This window comes from Echeneis naucrates, chromosome 9 (assembly GCF_900963305.1).
Source record: "Echeneis naucrates chromosome 9, fEcheNa1.1, whole genome shotgun sequence".
NCBI lineage: Eukaryota > Metazoa > Chordata > Actinopteri > Carangiformes > Echeneidae > Echeneis > Echeneis naucrates.
Window position 1 is genome coordinate 8,650,599 of NC_042519.1, and position 20,344 is coordinate 8,670,942.

General features: G+C 40.5%; 1 protein-coding gene across 1 annotated transcript in view; it reads left to right on the forward strand.

Annotated features, from left to right (window-relative positions):
• Positions 1–20,344, forward strand: part of pdlim2 (PDZ and LIM domain 2 (mystique)) — a 31,654-nt gene that overhangs the window by 396 nt on the left and 10,914 nt on the right. The window contains exons 2-6 of the mRNA XM_029511603.1: positions 7,316–7,444; positions 9,340–9,491; positions 11,895–11,964; positions 12,425–12,573; positions 13,642–13,705. Coding sequence (XP_029367463.1) covers positions 7,352–7,444; positions 9,340–9,491; positions 11,895–11,964; positions 12,425–12,573; positions 13,642–13,705 — 528 coding nt within the window. The 5' untranslated portion in view covers positions 7,316–7,351. The remainder of the gene's footprint in view (positions 1–7,315; positions 7,445–9,339; positions 9,492–11,894; positions 11,965–12,424; positions 12,574–13,641; positions 13,706–20,344) is intronic.

Here is a 20,344-nt window from a genome sequence, read left to right on the forward strand (position 1 = left end):
GCTGAGTGTGTGTTCAGTAGCCTCATGAGATTTGGGATAGTGACACTTGATTTTCAGAAAGCTTAAAGTCAGTGTGAATGGCCCCAAAGCCCACACCGTCCACCCTTTAAACGCCTCTGTGCTCAGAACAGCACATGGAGCCGTCTGGGTGATTGGTGGAGGTCTGGACCAGGTGCTGCCTCAGGACACCTTCAGCAGGTATTTCTGTTAAACGATCCAGTTATCTTTTCTCCCCTTGGCTTGGCCTCTGAGGATGATGGCCCCCCCTTAAAAAAAAAAAAAAGTTCAAGCCAGCCCCCCAAGTGCTGTAATTCTTCTTCTTCTCCTCCTCTGGTTTCTTTTTAAAATGTCTCCACATGGCTGTTCCTCCAGTTCCCTTAACTAAGTATTAAGAAATAAACAGATCTGGTTTGTGAGCTCAGCAGGTGGAAAACTACTTGAGTTGTCTCATGTGCAACCAGTGAAACTTCATGTTTCCAGTCAACCTGTGTAACGTCTCCATTGTGCTGCCTTTCATGTTTTCACTACCTAAGCTCCTCTCACTTTAAATTGTGTTGGTTTCCTGAGGTTTTTTTTTTTTTTTTTTTTTTTTTTTTCTGAAAGAGAACGCAATGTTGTTGCTCAGGCAGGGTATACAGCCATCCAGGAACCAAAACCAGACAACTGTAATTTTGAAGCAAAGCAGTGGCTTTTCAAGAAAACGAGTAAATGGCCAGTATGATACCATCTAACTCAGAGAAATGTTTGTTTTTACAATTGCAGTGAGGTTGAAGCAGAGGAACATTTCAGTCTCCTCCTTTGGTTCTGCTGAATTTCACTGTCTCCATTGAACTCAGGGCTTAGATTGGACAGCTTTCCTTTGTGATTCACATGTGCACAGTAATGCAGGAAGTCAGTTTAATCTGTTAAGTGCACGATGAAAGTTTTTTTTTTTTTGGTCCTGTCTCTCTCAGAAGTGTGGTTTTTGCATTTAGTTGAGGCAGATCTTTTTTTTTTTTGGATGGCAATTTCTTCCATGATACACCAATAATGTGTAAAGGACCTGCAAGGGAGAGGATGTCCACAAACTTAGGGAAAAAAAAGTTGTTTCTCACTAGTTTCTGAATGAGTGAATCAAAACTACAGGATCTGTTAAGAGCACTTGTCTCATGAACAAAGCGGTGCTTGGTGTGCGCCTTTTGTGAAGCCTGCCTAATGGTGCACGCAGAGGATGTGGTGAACTGTTCTGATTGCTGAGCAGCGGTGTGTTGAGTCTGTTCAATGTGAACTGCAGTAACATGATCTTAGATGATGATGCACATGGAGATAAATGGAGCCAATACCACTGTGTCCTTGTCTTGTTACAACTATACTGCACAGTGGAGACGAACCAGTCCACCGTAGCAACAAAATGGTTGGGGGGGGGTTCAGAAAAAGATGGTGAATAACTATGAAAATTTTTTATTTATGCTGTGGTAGGTGAGATTCTGTAACATTCTTAAGATTGTGTGATGGATACAACTGGACAGGGACATGTAGCTTTGAAACATTTTTCTTCACTGAAAGGGAGTAGCTAACCCTTCAAAATGACAGCTACGGTCCAGCCTGTGGTTATTGGAGATAACAGCAATATATAACAATACAGAAACTCATCAACCGACACCCTTTTCCACATCATGTTACTGTCTGATGTTTTCTTCTCCTTAGTGACTGTAGTCATATCTGACCAAATAGGCGTGATTATGGAGACGGCAGAGAATGTAGTTTTGCTCTGCCCGGTTCAGGGAGAGGCAAGTTGTTGCATTCTTCTTCCCTTTTTTATTCACTGGGTGTGTGCGTGTGTGTCCAGGTAACTCTCGACCAGTTGGTGTACTGTGTGTCACACAGAGTCAATAACAGACTCCATCACTGACGCTCACTGACGAAACTTCACATTGGCATGTGGCCTCCAGCAATAGCTTTGACAAGTGTGATTCATACCAGGACTATGCCCCTGCAGCCACAGTGGTTCGTCTGAGCATTGCTTTGCATCAAAGGTCAGCCAGAGTTTTCAGTTCAATGTATTGTGTTCATCAGCCATTCTTTCAGTATTAGCATGTTGGACAGCCAGTACAGTGCGACAGCGATCTATTTACCTAACCTAATACTGTTTACATGCATATATGATTCCAATTGTACATATGGCCATATTTACTGATGATCACAATTTACACAGCACATATGGCTCATTTTTATTTTATATTCCCTAAAGTTAGTTGTTATGTCCTCTACAAGGAGTGTGTATGTGCGCATGCGCATAGCTGTTTGTTCTCATAACTATGTTGTGGTGACATGCAGATTAAAATTAATGAGTCATCAGATCTGAGTCATCATTTTTTGCCACACGCTACTAAATTGCACACACAGTTTCAGACTTGTGTCAGCCAGTTTCACTGATTGCACCCAAACAACCCTTAACTACACATCACAGTAAATATGCTTATATCAAGGAGACATTACTGTGTGTGAATGCGCCTCAGCCTAATGACTCTTGACATACTGACCACCAGGGAGTTACATTCAGACTTTTTACATAAATAACCAGCAATATTTTTTTGCAGTCAGATTACTTACTTCACATCATGCGTATTTAAGACTTTATCATGTGGTCCCATTTTAATGTATCACATTTAATAAAAATGGTATACTTAAAAACCCTCTGGGCTCTTTGTGTGTTGGAGACGTGAGTATTGAATCCAAGATTACAAGGACCTGTTTTTCTCACTCATACCTCCACTATCTCATTTTGCCTATAAGGCCAATCTCTCAGGTATGACAAGAACTGAAAGCCTTTAACATACAGAGGGTATGCAGGACAGGCTTGAATGTCTCTAAGTCAGGAAGAATGTCCATGTGGAAATTGAAATGTAGTCTGAATCAAGTGATATCTGAGCTCATCATGGTTTTATTTTTCCTTGTCCAATCAGTTTTGCCAATTTATTTATTTCACTACATAGAACTAAGATTTGCCTTAATTTCAGGTATTTTTTTTTTTTTGGCCATTTGGCTCCACATTTATTATAAGCATCTCTTCACAGAAGGGTTATAGTCTGCTCTAGTTGGGTGGAGGAGGAACTTGGTAATCTTTGGGTTCAGTTGTCTTGTCCTCAACTGGTTGGAGGGATATTTGAGGGTAAATACAAATAGTGCTGATTTGCTCATATTATGTCACTAGAAAAAATAGGGTGTACAAATCTTGTAGCTAACAATTTAATTAGCTGATTGCTTTCTTGAGGCAATGTTTGGAATTTTTGCTTGAAATATTGCAAACGCTATTAATCATCACCTAAATAGTCCATGATGCAGGATGTATTGGTCTTGTATTAAACTCAATTAAGTTAAAATAGCTGTACCTAATTAACTGTATGAGCTAATCAAAGAAATTTTGGTTGTCTCTTTGGTCTGTTGAGTTTGACACCTTACTGTTCATTGGCATGTAAGTATGCAAGAAAGTCATGAACCTTTTTATTGCGGTAGTCAGAAGTGAGTATTTCACTGCAGTTACAGTACTGGTTTCCAGTCTCCTCTTACTGATTGCCTGACTGATGCCGAACACAGAAATGACTTCATGACTGGAATTCTTCTCATTGTTTTGGTTGGTTTGAATTGTTTTGCCAAATTGGCATACTAGCAAAAGTGGTGAGATGTCACCAGAACAGAATTTACCTTTTATGTGCATTGGTAGCTGTCCAGCAATACCTTTTTGTGTTGTGGAGGTTTTGTATAACTGTTCAGCACTTTTTATTTGAAAAGCATTGCAGCACTGTCCTGAAACATCATCACTGGCCAATTAAACACAGCCCGAGTGTGTGCTTGCTCTCCACCACTGTGTTGTTTTTCTTATCCTGATTTGTAGATCTGCCATATAATTTCTCCATCCGTTCACTTTCACATTATCCACCACAAGCACTTTTTATGTTTACGCAGAAAATTAGCAGGGTATTTGGTTGATAATGGTTCTCTATAGGCAGAAGCTGCTGGGGCTCATGGAAGTAAATGACACCCCCAGAGGCCGGGAAACTTCGGGCAGCAGCTCCCTGTCATTATCACAACTGCACATAATTCTGGAGGCCACAGGCGATTAAGAGACCTTAATGACGGTGGGCCTAGTAACAGTGCTAATTGGCCCAGACTGTTAATGAGTAACTGGGTCTGCACTGCTCGTCCCAAACACTTGTGGAATGTACAGACAATGAAATGGGCCACTGTTTGAAGGGATTTAGGGGAGTAGTGCGGCGGATGTCCTAGATCCATCTTCCTTCAGTCTGTGATTTGCCTAGGTAGCGCCTCATTTTATACGGGACTTTTTTAACTGGATAATGCAATATCTGTAATCATTAACAGGCTTTTATTAGTTGGACATTGAATAAGATGAGTTGTGTTACACATTGATGGCCACAGTATATGTTGCAGTGTGTACAAGGCTTTTGATCAAAATGAAGTGTGATATTAAACTATTAAACTTGAGAGCTGATTAGCTGATGAGCTAATTTACCCTCATGTTTTCCTCATGTTTGAAATATTTACACCCTCATTCTACCAGTGATGATAGTAATAAGCAGTGAGGTAACTGAATCAAAAACAATTTATCTGCTTTGTTTTAAAAAGTTCACACAGTTCATATTTTCTCTTGGGGGGAGGGGGGGTACATTTACATTCATAGGTTGTGCAACAGGCTTTGTCTTGTGGTTTATACAGTAGATAATGGAAAACTGTTTGGATTTACTTTGTTCTGTCTATAATTAACTTAAATCGTGTGTGTGTGTGCACATATACATTATTCAATTCATAGTTTTCAGTCACATGACTTGCGCTGACCCCTGGAGGGCAAGAAACCACGTCCAAGATGGCGGCCAACACCGGAAATGGTGGAGAACAACAACTTAAACCAATCAATTTCCAAGTGGTTTCAAGCCACAAATATTTAGATATTAATATCTCTAAAGAAGAAAACACAAGATATAAGATCAAACTGCAAGTTTTAGGCACTTGCCACCCATACAAGGCACCTGCTTTCTTATTTCAGCTGTTAAAAACAGCAATGTCCCTGTCAGACCTCCAATTGGGCGATGTTTCCATTTATCTCCAGGAGAATCCCTCCTCTTACACTGCTTCCAGGATGAGAGCATACAAAAGTACAGGCAGTTATAAGTATTTTCAGTCTGGATGGGTCAATAATGATGCTGTTTGGGAGGGGAAGGACAAGAAATTCTTCATTGTCAAAGCAAAGGTGAGTTCCAGTGTTAGCTAAGGTTGATAAAGGTCTTTAGTGTCAGTTCACTTCTTCAGTCAGCACTCTGGGGCCGTGGTGACAATGCATGAATGTTTTGGTTACGTTGACATGGTCCCTTATAACATAAATCTAACAAAACTTTCTCACTCCCAAATGTCAGGTAAACCATTCCTACAGTTTACATCACCCACAGTTGACAGCTTGGGTTGCTGTGGAGAAAGAGGAATTGGCCACTGCACCTGTATGGCAGGTTTTTGCTGCAAAGACTTGACTATGTCGATGGTTGCCATTCTTTGGGTTAAGGTTAAGGCACATATCCATAATCTACTCCTCTGGGTTTTCTTTCTTAAATGGGATAAAAGCACAACCTAGGCTTGTCTCCTCCTCCATTTTTTGCAGCCAATTGCACAGCAACTAGCCGGCATTCCGGTAAAAGTTAAGCCAAAACTAGTTAAAAACAAAAAAAAAGTAACAGGCAGGCAGAGGAAGTAGTGTCCTTTGCCCTCCAGCTGGACGTTTCTACAATGGCATGATATCACGTGAAAACTATGAATACAGTATGTTGACTAAAAATAAAGAGTAGGATTACAGCAAGATGTGTTTCAGTCACAGACATAGTTTTTTCTTTTTTTTGTTTTCAGTTTGAAGGTGATGATGTGTTAATTAACTCTTAAGCACTCGTCTCATTTTTACTGTCTACCCCAGGACTCTGTGTGTGGACAAATACAGGGGCTGAAATTTGAAAAAAATCTTATTTTAGACACTATCCTTATAAACTGGTTGAATGTCTTTGAATATATTAGTCATTTCCTTATTTCCAACATCACTGTGTTACTTTGTATCCCGTTTGATCACTTTAGTAGCTTGTTGATGAGGGCATTATCATTACCATGCTAGTCATGTCAACAATGTGCACCCTGATAACTTTATATTGAGTGAATTGTCCATTGTCCAAATACACAAAAACAATCTTTAAAGATGTGGGCCCTTTTCACATGAAACAGTTAGTCAAGTGACGTGGAACTGAAAACTCAATAATCATTGCCAGGACAACAAAGATACTTCAGGAGAAAGTCTTTAGACTACAGACAGTAGCATACATCAGTGTCATCACCAATTACAATTTGTAATATATCAAAAGCACCATTCCCTCCAGTAATTAAAGCGAAACATCTTGGAATCTGTTACTCATCTATCCTGTCATGTAGCTGAATAGATTTGCGATAGATAAAAAATAATTAGTATGAGCCAGGCTCAACAGAATCTTAAGGCATGTCAATATAATAATCACTGCTGACTGTAAATCCTAAAATATTGTTCAGAGTAGCTATTTGCCCCATATGGAAAAATTAAAGCAATGAATAAACTGGATGATGTTACAATATGATTTGTTCTTCCTTTTAATATTTAATTAATGCCATTCCTTGTCAGTTGACAAGAAGGATGAAAAAATTCCTCATATGGTTTCACTATACATTGGCGTTGCCAATTATTTTATTTTAGAAATTCACAACAGACTTTGTTGAATGCCGAATCTATACACTTCCCTGCAAACCCACACAATTATGAAGTGTGTGTGTGTCCCCGTCCCACTCTGGATTCAACATGTAATGAATCATACTACAGCTCCATATATTGTTACTTATGTCATACTTGGTGGTTAAAGTACAACACAATGAAACATTAAACACCTTGTACACTGTGTTTGCATGACTTTTTGTGTGGATTTCTTTTCTTTGTCTTCAATGAGCATTTGGATTTAATGAAACTCTTTGGCTTCACAGGCACTTTAGCAATGTTAGTCATGTGTCTCTTGTGTTTCAGATTCCTCCCATTCCTATTTGATGTGGTTACACAATCCATGTCAAGGGGACTTAGACCAGTGGAAGTGTTGCTGGAAATGAACATCGGCTCATACAAATGTTAAATTTTCACAATCTTCTGTAGATCTAATGTGAAGCCTGACTGACACGCATGACTCTGAAAACACTCATCTGTACATGCGTTCAGGACCTGCATATCACTCGTACTTAATCTTATGTTCCTTCCCTTTCTCTTTTACAGGGTTTTGATAAGTGACTGCGCCTACCCGATCACTCAATGGCGCTGACGGTGAACCTGATCGGTCCTTCACCATGGGGCTTCAGAATATTTGGAGGAAGGGACTTTAAGAAGGCCATAACTGTATCAAAGGTACTCACCAGTAGATGCCCTGCTACTGAACCTTGTCACACCTTTATCAAACCATATCCTCTGTTTTTGTCAAAACAGTCTGTAAAGGCATCTCATGTAAAGTGAACTTCCTCATCTATTACGACTCTTTTTGTTGTTTTTGTTTATGTCCGTGGCAGCTTCATACCCATTTCCTTGACGACTGAACCTGTTAGAACAGAATGGAAGGAGATTACATTAGAAGGAAACCACTGATTACAGTCACAGTGGAAGTTTGGGTGGGAGGTGAGGGGGTGGGATTCTCATCCCAGAGTGCATGTGCTATCAAGTGCATCATTAAAATTTTACTTTAGCATGTGCTAGTTATTTTCATTGTACATATTTCTGCCGTCACTGTTTAGAAAAATGTAATTGCACATATTTCTCAAGGGGTTGTATTAGAAGAAGCGGAAATATTACCACTGTTGGTAAAAAGCATCCAAGTAAACACCACCAGGAAATGTTTCTCAGACCAACTCCTGCATGCCAGAGTCCCCTGGCTCAGCCCACTCCATATCCTGGTCCTATATTATATCCTCAGCTTAGATGTTTTCAGTGACCTCAGGAACTCCTCAGACCATAAACGATAAATTATGGCAAAACCATGGCGGGGTACGATTCCTCCAAACAACTTAAGTTTCAAGGCCCTTCAAAGACATTTATTGTTTGCATCCTTTTGACAACATATGTTAGAATAGCAGGTCTTCTCATATATAATAAGTTTGGTTACTGTTGTCAGGTAAACACCAGCATGTTTGGTGGTCTTGAATGTCAAAGGGGTTGTGTGAAGTGTTGGTGATTCCTGCTTGAAAAAATCGTCATTGCTAAAATTGTTTTTGCAAAGCTCAATATGAGAAATGGCTTCCCTCCACAGTTGACCAGTAGGATTGGACCATCTGAAGTCTTTTTTTTTTTTTTTTTCTTTTTGCAAAAAAAATCGATGCCCTCTTTTCTTCCAGTTGCCCTGAAAAATTGCTTGCCCCTGTTTCTCTTGGGCACAGGCACTGGAAAAGAAAGAACCCCCAACTGCTCTTAGTTTTTGTGAAACCAGGCGTATCCTGATCAGAAAAGGCACGCACTATTGTGTGTCACCACAGCAACATTTAATTGCCTCTCGAGTGAGCCCACAAACATGGTACCTCTGCACTCTTGCTTGACGATACTAACACACAGCCTCTTCACTGGCATTATCTTTGCATTGAGTTTTCCTTTGGAAATGCAAGAGTCTTTCTTCCTTTGATTGTCTCTGTATTTAGTTTTGCATTCTTTACTTTATTGCCCCTCTGTTTTTAACAGGGATGTGAGCACTGTTTGTGGCAAATGTCATACTAAAGTTTAAGTAGTTACTTCACCAACCTCCTCATTTTGGCTTTTGTTAAAATAAGCCTGTGTGTTTCAGTGTATAAGCCTGAGACACTGGAATCAAGCTAAGACTGGTGCTGTGGATGCTGTGTTTCGACCTATTAGTGTGGAATTCATTCAGATGCAGTGGTATAGCATTGGCTTTGACATGTGGCAAGGCTAGTTGCAAAGGTCAAGCCCAGTCAAACCATCAAGTAGTGACACACTAATGACTTCTCCCCAAGGGTGTCATGAATCTGTCCACCGGCACTGCCTCATTCCATATGTGTGAAATGTGTGGCATCTTTTGGTATTTACTATGTGTGTTATGAGTTGTAGAGAGAGACAGTTCATAATCTTGTCAACACCTTCTCTCATTTGAACCATTTGTTTACGTCATTGGATTTGTATGCCTCTATGGATAATTTGTTAAAGTTGTCTATGCTTTGGCAGATGGATAGGATCGATAGTGTTATTTTTAGAACAGGACTTGGGACTGGTAGGGACTACATGGGGCTCATTCTTCTTTTTAACAGGTCAACGGGGGCAGCAAGGCAGAGCAGGCAGACCTACAACCTGGTGACATTATTTTGGAGATCAATGGAGAAAACACAGCTGACATGCTGAATGTGGAGGCCCAGAACAAGATCAAGAACTCCAAGACCCATCTGCAGCTAATGGTAGAGAGGTATGCTGACATGTACTGTATATCTGCTGCTGAACAAATATTCCATTTTACATTGTGAATATATTGGCACATGATATACATATAATGCAGTGCCATGTAACCTTGTGCCGCATAGCTCCCAAGATGAATATGTTAAATTTCCCCACATTTTCTGTGCTTGTGCCAAGGCTGCAGTCTCCCCAGCTTCTGTCTTTCTTTACACTGATTTTAACTTTATCATAGAAGCCATGTACAAACAAAACAAGTGATTGTAATCAGGGGAAATGCCAGCATGTATGAGAGCCACACTGTTCCCTTCCTTGGGCCTTCTTAATAAACTCTGTTTTGATATTTGCCAAGACCTTGTTTGGATGACAGGGAGTTGGCTACTAAAATGCTTTTCCTCTAGACCCAGGACTCCTCTTGCCTGGCATTTTGATCAAACAGTCCTCCCTAAATTCTAATTTCTTGTCACCCAACCCTCTTTTTTCGTCTTATTGTACATAGATGCACGCAGCCAGACATGCACACATACACACCCTCTCACGCACATAGGCTTTCACATACTTCCTCTTTGGATGTCCGATGTCCATGTGAGCAAATATTTCCCTGCTGACCTCATGTCTCCCACCAAGCCAGAAACAACACCATGACTCCTAGCCTGCCCCGGACAGTGCCACTGTGCATCTCTGCCATGTTTTTAGTCCCACTCTGTCAACTGGCTGTTTCTCAGCACCTTGACTCTTGTGCATCTCACTGGCTCCTGTTTTGATGCTACTTATCAAGTATATTACCTATTTGAATTATGTTCAGACCTGCTGTCAAGAGGTCTGTAAACTGAGCAAAACATGAGTATAAACTGTATTGTTTAATTAGCTCATTGTTTAGTTGAGATCATTCCACTTTTCCAGCTACACATCTGGTTGTCAGACAAGCATACATGTGGGTACTGACTGTGATCACACAGATGGTGAGATGTGAAGCAGACATCAGCACAACCTTAGAATAGAAAAGTGTAGTTCTTGAGTATGTCTTCTGCTTCATATAAAGGCATCAGTTTATATTGTTTGTGAAACTTGGAGCTTGTTCATCTCAGGCGTGGTTAGATGACAAAACAACCACTCACTGTCCTGTCATTAACCCCAAACGTTTTATTAATTGTGTTTATGTTTGCAGCCTGATTTATTTTTATTTTTTTATCTATTTTTATCATAATTTTTTGGGGGAGGAATTTGGCTTTTGTTCAACCTTGTGGATAATCTCAGGTTGACCATCTGTCACTACTTTCCTTTCTGATTCTGTGATGTGTGTGTTTGTCCAGTCAGCATTGATCACCATGGATTCATTTGTTTTTTTGTTTTTTGTTTTTTTTTGGTTGTTGTTTTTGCCATGAGCATTTTTGACACCCAGCGAATTTTAATCTGGCCAACACTTTAGTTTTCAGAGCATAGAGGTAATTTGACAGTGCACACGTTTAAAGAAACTGCCTCATGCAGCTCATGGTCCCCTCTGTGACTGCAGTGAACAGCTAATGTATGATAATGGTTTCAATTGCTAATACAAGTTGGTATCACAGCTCCGTGGTGTACAGTCAGTCAGCAGTTTGACCAGAAATTCTTCTGTAAAGGAAACTTGTCAGCACAGTTTACTGGGTATAGACTAAATACTAATTTGATGACTGTTCTGCAGTCTTCTGATCTTAAGATCTCAACTTTGTCTGCTGATCTCGTGTGTGTGTGTGTGGTACGAAGTGAAAGTTTTAAGTACAAGGTGAGCATTTTTCAGCTGTTCAGTTTCTAATTCAAAGCAATGAGTTTTTCAGGCCTGCGACAATAATAACCCTCATAGAGGAAGAAATGTCTTAGGCCTGCTGTATCAATTTCCATCTTCTTGCCATTGCACACAGTACTTGGAGCCTAGGCCATGAGAGGTGTGTTTCTGGGTGATTTACCACAGGCATCCAGGCCTCTCTGTGTGCCTCATTACTCAAGCCTCAACCAAGAGCCAATTGGCCTCTGGTTGTGCAGCCGGGGGGGGGGGGGGGGGGGGGCAGCACAATATGTGTTTGTATTGGCACTCATAATGTCCATATTTTCTCCTTCAAATTCACTGATTTAATTGCTAATAGAATGGCTTTTTTTAATATTTGAGGAAGGCAAAAGTGACTATATAGAAAGACAAGATCTGTCAGGAGAATAATTTCATAGCCTGTCTTTTGCAATAATATCTTGGAACACAGATGGAGGCCCATCCTTCAAGTAAACTCTTAGAACTGATTTTTTTTTTTCCCCCCCCCTGCTGCAAGTTCCTGAACATGATTTTGCATACATTGAATACAGCAGCTTGTGCATAAATGTTATGTTACATAAATGTAAAGTGAAACATTGGGTTGTCATTTATTTCTGTGGTTCTCTGTGCTTGAAGACCGGAACCTTCCAGCTCTGGACAGACAAACGGCATCAGCACCCCTGAGCAGCTCACTGGACGCTTCCAGGTAAGTCCCACAGCTCCACAGGCACTTTGATCTATTTACACTTTTTTATTCTTGGACATTATATTGCAAATTGATTCCCAGAAAATAATGTTCCCTCTTTTTCTTTTTTTTGGTTCAACAGTGCTCGCCAAGTGCCTGTTATTGTCAGATAATATGGTGTTTAGACCACACAGGGTATTCTGTTTCATTTCCACTGTTTGCATCTGTTTAATCATTTTTTTTATTTTACTATCCTCAAGATGGGAGCATTACCAGACATTGTAGTAATTTATAGTTGTTCTTGTATTTTACTGAGATTTTATTGAGTTCAGTTGGTATGATGTATTTATTTATGTGTACCCATTTGTGCTTACATTCTTATAGATGTCCATTATACCTCTCACTTTAGCCCTTCTGTGCGATTAAGTTGTATACAATAGATACTAATGAAGCTACATTCTTCTGATGTGATGTTTTGCAGGAAGCAGTTATAGTGAGTAGAGATGAGAACCAAAACTACAGAGAGTATACCATTGCCAGCCCTGCATCACTGTCCCCAGGACCTTATTCTCCAGATCCTCCTGCCAGCCCTGATGGGAAGAGGGAGAGACTGACACCCACCAAAAAGAGGTACCTCCCTGAATCTGCTGTTTTTAGCATAACTGCAAATGTTCAAGCATGCAGATCATACTTCCTGTGAGAATTAGAGTATTAGCTTGCTTGTGGTATTCGGTGTTGGGCAGATGCTCAACCCTCAGACCATCCACTGCTCCATAGTACTGTGTTTAGCAAGGTTGAAATGAAAGCAGGATTAGACTGTGTGACGTGACAAACATGCAATTTGGTTACTTGTAAATAACAGTGTGAGGATCGGCCTCAAAGATGAGATTTAAAATACATTCTTTACCCGTGAACCTGGTGTTGGAAAAAAGTCTAAAGACATTTTGGGCAACAGCGTTTCAGGACAGTCTTTCTCAGAAACGCACTCATTCAATGCATAAACAGGCTTACTTATGGACAAAAGCCTGCAACAAGTGCTCTCTTGACTCCACAACAGGCTCAGAGGCAATAGGTATGGGAAAAACAGACAGAAAGTGGAGCCATGGGATTGTACTGTAGTAACAAAGGATATGCACAGGATATCACATTCCACCATTTGTTTCACTTCAACAAAAGCTAGAATGTGGAACGTTCATCGAGCTTTCTCTCTGCACGGCCATTTGTTGACTTTCCTGGACAACTTAGTAGGTCACAGTTCAAACTCTAATTTTTGTCTCCTGGTCTCAACTGATGAAACTTTGTGTTCTTGTTATTATTGTAGTTTTCAATTTTCAATTTTTTTTACTTAGCTGTTTAATATCCGTTTCATCATATGTTACTGCTTCAAATAAATAGGATTATGGTGACATCCGCTTGGTTTTATTCCATATTTAATGGATTATGTGACAATGTCTGAATACCTGTAATTTTTATGAATGAATCTCAGGGTGGGTAATGTGGCTCAAACTCTGTAACATGATCAATGTAATTTTATAATTACAATTTTAATTCCAGGATTGATATCAGTCAGGCTCATTTACAGCCTTAAAACCTCATACATGCCTTGGCACCTAAACAACATAACTATACAATATACTATATCAAATTTATATAGTTCCAAATTATCATCATCATTAAGTTTCTGTCTTTACATTATAGCGTCCAGCTGCGTTCGTGGTCTCCTGAGGACAAGAGTCACAGGCTGTCCAGACCCCTGTCACAGGTTGGTGTTGGATAGATCCTTCTCTTTTTTTCTTTAACTGCTCCTTCTGGTGCAAATTTTTAGCTCTCCTAAACTGTCAACTAAATGTTTTCTACCATGTGGTAAGTCAATGTATCCACCCTGCCATAGAAAATAAACTGAATTACAGTTATAAGGTCTCTAATTAGATGAAAAGACCTTGTTTTGAGTCAGCATGAAATCTCTCTCAACCAACCAGAGAAACAGTTTCTAGCTTTCCTAGTGTAAATTCTGTTGCACATTTTATATACAAAGTTCATGATTTGTAGTGATTGGGAGGGTGGGTTAGGACGTGTGCATGTTTTGGTCTAGTATATACTGCATTACTACCTGGGGGGAAAAAGTATATAACAAGTCAATCTGTCATTCAGTTGTAGGCAGGCAGAACAATGCAGTTTTTCTTCTTTCTGTAACTCTGTGAGATGTATTTGTTTTCACTGCACTGTTCTATTCTGTAAGAATAACACATGAGTTCTTTGCCTTTCCTCTTGAATTGTTACTCTGATGACATAGAGGATGCCCTACTAAAGGTTTCTGGACTTGGGTGTGTTGAATATACTGTAGACTTGACAGTAGACTCAGGATGTGGAGAGGCTTTGACATTTTTACAGCAGGCAGCGCATAAAACAAAGAGGTCAGACTTTGAAAATATCTGACATTAAGATGAACAACACTTTGAAGCAGTTTCATTCAGAGCTTGTTCCCAGGAAAAAATTATTGCTTTCCTTTAAAACAATGTGCTTAACCTTTTAGCTGTCTGAAGGGAGACTCATTAGTCTCGGCAAGCAGTAAAATATGGAGAGTGGTAAAATACAGACTCGGGGTTATCATAAGACTGCAGCTAAACTATGTTGTACTTATTCACCATTCCAGCACCAAAACCAAGAGGAGGGGGCTCAGGCGTCTGGAGAGACTTCAATGAGTTAAAAAGAGAGAAAATCCTGTGGGAAAGTTCATCATGAGCTATTTGAGCTATGCCTACATGGATAGTCTCAAGCATGGATCCCACTGAAGATAGAACATGTGCAATGACAGTGCAGGAAAAAACATACAAGACCTTTTGTAACAACACGAGGAATTCCAGCCATTTTATGACTTTGGACATCACATATAGTTAGATAAATATACAGAGGTTTGAACTGCAAAACATTCAAGTTTCCCTCCTAGGAGACCGCTTGCTGGGAAGGTCCATTTTTAAAATTTCTCTCTTCAAGTTTGGGATTATTTGAGTTGTTTATATGTTAAAGGGTATTCAGATGCACTGTCACTCAGCCATGTCTTGTCTCTGAGAGCAATTACTTGCGTCAGAGTAGTTCTTGATCTTTTTCACGCTGAGAGAAAGATGAGCCATAATTGAGCTAGGGTGCAAGTGGGTCCTCTGAGAATGCTGTTATGACTGACACAAATATTATGCGTTTGTAGCCGAAGCCAAAAAACTAAACTATACTAAAAAACCTGCTCCCCGATAAGTGCAGTCAGTAAGACAGCCCCTGCCAATAGCTGATTTAATGCGATTTTTGTCTTGTAACAGGCTCTCCTTTCAAGTTGCTTAGATCAGTTGAGATGTCCAGGATGTGTGTCGGCTCTGTGACTGGCTGTTATTTTGGCAGGTTGCTCACACAAGTGTGATGTGTGATGTTTGCTTGGCCGAACGATTCATCTGACAGACGCTGGATTGAACTGGAGATAATAGAGCCGTTTAGTGTCAAGTCTTTACACTTGGGGATGAATTGGCTTGTCTGTGCTTTCAGGCCCTTTAGGCAATTATAATTAATCATTTGTAATAAATTTTGGTGCAGTTTTTAAAGTCTGAGAAAATAACCTTGCCAATATTAATCATGATTATTTTGAGGGCTTTCAAAAAAAATGCTTTGGGGAAATGTGGGACTGACTGATTTTATTTAATCATTTATTACTAAATTAGCTATAGTGCTATAGCATTGTTTAGACTATAGTGGTTCGTCACAACTAACGCTTTTTTCCTACATTTAATAGCGAACAATAATTCAATTACAAATGTCTAATCTGGATTACTGACATTAGATTTCAAGTTTACAATTTTTATCAATAAATGCACTGAATTTTTATCCCCCCTTCCTCCCTCATCAGTCACAAAACCACATTCAAAAAGCCACTTTAGTTACAGTGAGGCTGTGGCCAGTAAACCATGGTAGGCAGACTTCCACATTAGCTGACCAAAAAACACAGGAGGAGCTATGTTGTGACTGAGAGCTCAGTGATTGAGCCTCTCGCAATGAACTTGCTCCTGTTATGGCTATCCATCCATGACGACCTTGCATGTTTGTGGCATTTATGGAGTCGCCCATTCTCCCACAAAACGCATTCAAATTCTTTTATTATGTTGGGGTTTATATTTTCTTTGAGACAATACATACCTTCAGTCTCCACTATTTTGCTTTGGGCATTCCATATCATGATACTGATAAAGTGGTCTTTGAGGTGACAGCAGTTTGAGCTGTTGTGTTTTTTGTTTTTTTTATTTTTCTTTTTATGGGTTATGGGTTCTTATTTAGGTTGCTCAACAGGCTCAGCATTGACTCTCATGCAGCCTTGTAGATGAAAATTTGGGGTTCTGGCTTCCCCCTTCCTCCAAGAGACGTCTACCCTTGTTTTAAAGTAGTGACGAGCCTCCTGCCACAGCACTGTGATTAGTGAGTGAGTGCTGTTCTTTCAGAGAGCTCAGCAGGGAAATGCTTGGAGAGAGGCCTGCCATGGGCAGACTGTGCATTATGCTGCAGGGGCTGGCAGGAACACAGCAGCTCAGTGAGTGCTGAGATGTGGAGCCTCCATGACAAGGCCCTCTGTCCTGCCTGAGAGGTGCATAGTGCTGCTGTATCAGGTGATCACCATCTCTAAAAAGTTCCTAAAAGGCTTTTCCACCCCTATTTTGGCTCCCTTAGTGAGGAGACTGAGATGCGCAACAGGATCCCAAATTTTCCAGGGTGTTGGATATCCTGAGAAAAAGGCCCTTTACAATGGTGGCTGTGATGGCAGAGGCTGTGGAAGGCGTGTGAGGAGTTTTTCCCTTGCACCACAAGCTTGTCGTTGTCTGGTGGGAGCTGGAAGAGTGGTGTGGAGAGTGGGGGGTGTTCCCAAACTGTATTTTAACCATCACACCACTCAGCTGAAAAACACAACAAAGTCCTTTGTGCCTCTTCATGAAATCACAACTACCTGCCACACCACATAAAATGCATGTATGACTTTCATTGACAAATATACTTGACTTGAATTTTTAACATTATGTTTCTGTGAAATTATGTTTCCCACAGTTTCATTGTTGATACTTTTATTTACCTTTACATTTCCCACAGCATAAACCTTTGGCCATGTGAGGGGATGTTTTTCCTGGATTAGTCCGACTTTTTAATCAGAGGGTGTGGGTTCAAGTCCTTTTTGTGAGAGGCATCTGCTCTGTCCTGAAGAAAGGGTCTCAACCTCCGAGCAACTGTAGAGACTTATAACACTGAGATGTGTTGAAAACCCTGGCAGGAGTAAGTGAAGCTGTTTCCATCTTTGATTCCAAAGTGGCACTGGTGAACTTTATTATGTGTAAGATTGTACCCTCTAGTTTTGTTTTGTCTTGTCATCATGTGGCCAGCTATTTTCATGGAATTTAGTAAAATGAGCAAAGTGATCTTGCATTCCTAAAAGCCAAGCATGAGATTGTATCTGAACCAGCCTGGGCACCATCATGATTCAGAGCATCTGTTTATATCATCAAGAAGTGACCACAACAGGGTCTTTTTTGCGATGAGTAGTGCCAAAACCAAAATGCTTTTCACGATACATGACCCGTCACAGGACCATTAGGACCAGGCTCCATGTCTGGGTTTGCAGTCGCTGCACTTTGAGGTTCCTAAGGGTTGCCTTAGCGGGCTGCCTGATCCTGTACTGGGTTAGGAAGTCGGTTTTAAAAATATTCTGGTGCAGGATGGTCAGCTTCTGCAGGGGGACACTCAGTTTTTAGGCCTGTGCAGTCCAAACTTTTCCTTTCTCAGTAAAAAAGGGTGGAGTGGACTTGGCAGCTTGACATGTGTCACTTAACTTTTTATCCAGAGAGGACCTGGTAAGTAATTATCAGTAGATCCTCTCTCCCATACATTTCTCCTCTAAGTAGGCCAGCCTGCATTCCAGCAGCAGGCTTTGTTTTGCACTATTCTGGAGGTTGTGGTGGACTGGAGTACAAAGTTGTGGTCATTGTTTTGGAAAGAAAATTTGACTTGACTTGCAGGAATGGAACCAACTTTGTTTCTTAAATGGAAACAAAATGTAAAACATTATTATGCCTTCACTCGTAAAGAGTGATAACGTGTTGACTTTCAGGATGGAAAACTTGAAGAGGTAGCAACACTTCACCTGTAGTGACTTCTACTCCGTCTGTAAATATGCATTTCTTTTCCTTCATGACGATTGCTTGGAATGATGTACTATTTCAGGATTGACATGAGTGCGGCGGCTGTTTGGTTTGGCATGCCACTGCTCAGCCAAGCCCAGCTTGTGTCAGGGGAAGGATGCTAGCTATGGCCACAGTGGAGGGATGTTTTCTTCTCTTCCTCCACACAGTGTGCTCTGTGACTGGACAGCGTGAGGCCTCTTCATGTGCACTCGTAGCTGTTAAACTCAGGGTCCATTGTGGCCATTGCATGGGCAGCATGCCTCTCCTCATCCCCCCGATTGATCAGCGTGCTTGTTTTTCTTTCCCCTGGAGTGGAAAAGCAAACTGAGGCACTTTTGATTCCCTGTGCTTTCCAGAGCCCCAGGCGCACTCGTGGGGACATTTTGGCTGTGTGATTTTTATGGGGAAATGTTGGCTGCAAGAGATGGACCTTTTTTTACTATTTTGTTCTGTTTACGAAGGTGGTTGAGCAGAATGTCAGCATGCCAAAAGTTGTTGTCAAGGCAACAACCTGTATAACTGCCCCTCAATGTATTCATGCCAAAAAAAAACCTCACATGTACCAGGATTTATTCCTGCCATTTTACACAGGACAACACCTACAATTTAGGGTAATGGACTCTATGGCTTCATTTGTTGGTCACAAATCATATTTGTTACGCTGGAAAAATTACATCTGCAGTTAACACTAGAGAATAACTCGGCTACATCAAGGCACTGTAAATGACATCTTTCTGACACTTTAGATTTATGTTATAGCTATTAATGGAAATTCCTGGAAATTTTAGTCTGAAGCTATACGCATTGCATTATAAGTCCTAGCCAAATGTTACATAGTAGAGTCACTACACCTCAGAAACTAAAGTGAGACATACCAGATGGTTTGCATCTAATTAGTGCAGTTGGGATATGTTGGACTCATTAACTATTAGAGCATTTTTTTATGAGGCGTGTTCACTGAGTTGTTAAAAAAATTCTGCCTGCTTGGCTTTGATTCAGCTTATTTGATTGTTGTTGTCTTTTTCGCATGTGAAAAAGACATCCAGGCAGCCATAAATTAAAAGTTTCATGTAGTCCAGCAATTTTTAGTCCCGCCATAATGAATTCCAGATGTCTGATGAGCTTGATATTCTGCTCAAGTCAGAGTCTTGTGGGGAATTTAATATGGATAAAAAATGTGTTGATTGTAGCACCCTTGGTGGATGAATAAACACTAAGATTCTTATTAATTCTTCTTTGTGTGTCAGCCTTTTGGTGGCAGTGTAGGTGAGTGCCTCCTCCAGACCACCTACACTATGATCACATGAGACAGCTTTGGCTTCTCTCAGGGCCTGAAAGTATTGACTGTGCCATTACTCCTGCACAATTCATGCATTCAGCTTGATCCACATTTATCATGTGCTGAGCTGATGAAAGATGTTAAATCACAGCGGGAGTACAGAATAACTGTTACCTTGATGGTCAAACATGTATTGGAGCATGCAAACTCTTTTTGGCACCGATATTGAATTAAGACTGGAAAATGTCCCACAGGTTGAAATGGGGAAAAAAACTGTTATAGCTCTGTCATAGCTTACATTGACAACAGTGCACAGTGACATATTGTACGCTCACAGTAACCCTGTTGTGCTCATCTTTCTGCTGTTCATTTGGCCTCTAATCTTGTACATATGGTTTATATCTGGCTGAGTTAGATGGTGTGTGGCCATGGAGAATGACAGGATAGGGAGTGGGGCTGGTATTAACATTGGCATCACAAAGAGCTGTCACTTATTCCATGTTATTGAATGTTGCACTATATAAGCCATTGCCAAGAATGTATATGTAGGAAGCATTATGGAGGATTGAGATGATGGAGCTTTTCTTCTATGGCATGTACTCCTGTATGAATTGGGCACTGTATATGAATAGTTTTGTTTATGTACTGGGGGAAAGTAAACGAAGCACCCCTTAAGGCAGTGCTTCTCAAATAGTGGGGGGGTGTGGTGCAATGCTGGGGGGTGGGGTGGGGGGGGGGGTGCATGGGCGTGTGTTACCCTGCAGAACATGCTTTTTTTTTGGCCGTACTAGAATAAAATGTGATCTATATTCCTTTTTTTTCTTTTTTGTTTAATGATATTAAGAATACAATGTTATGCAGAGGTGTACTTTGAACAATTTTATAGACAAATGATACTATTTATAGTCTGGTCATGGGGGGC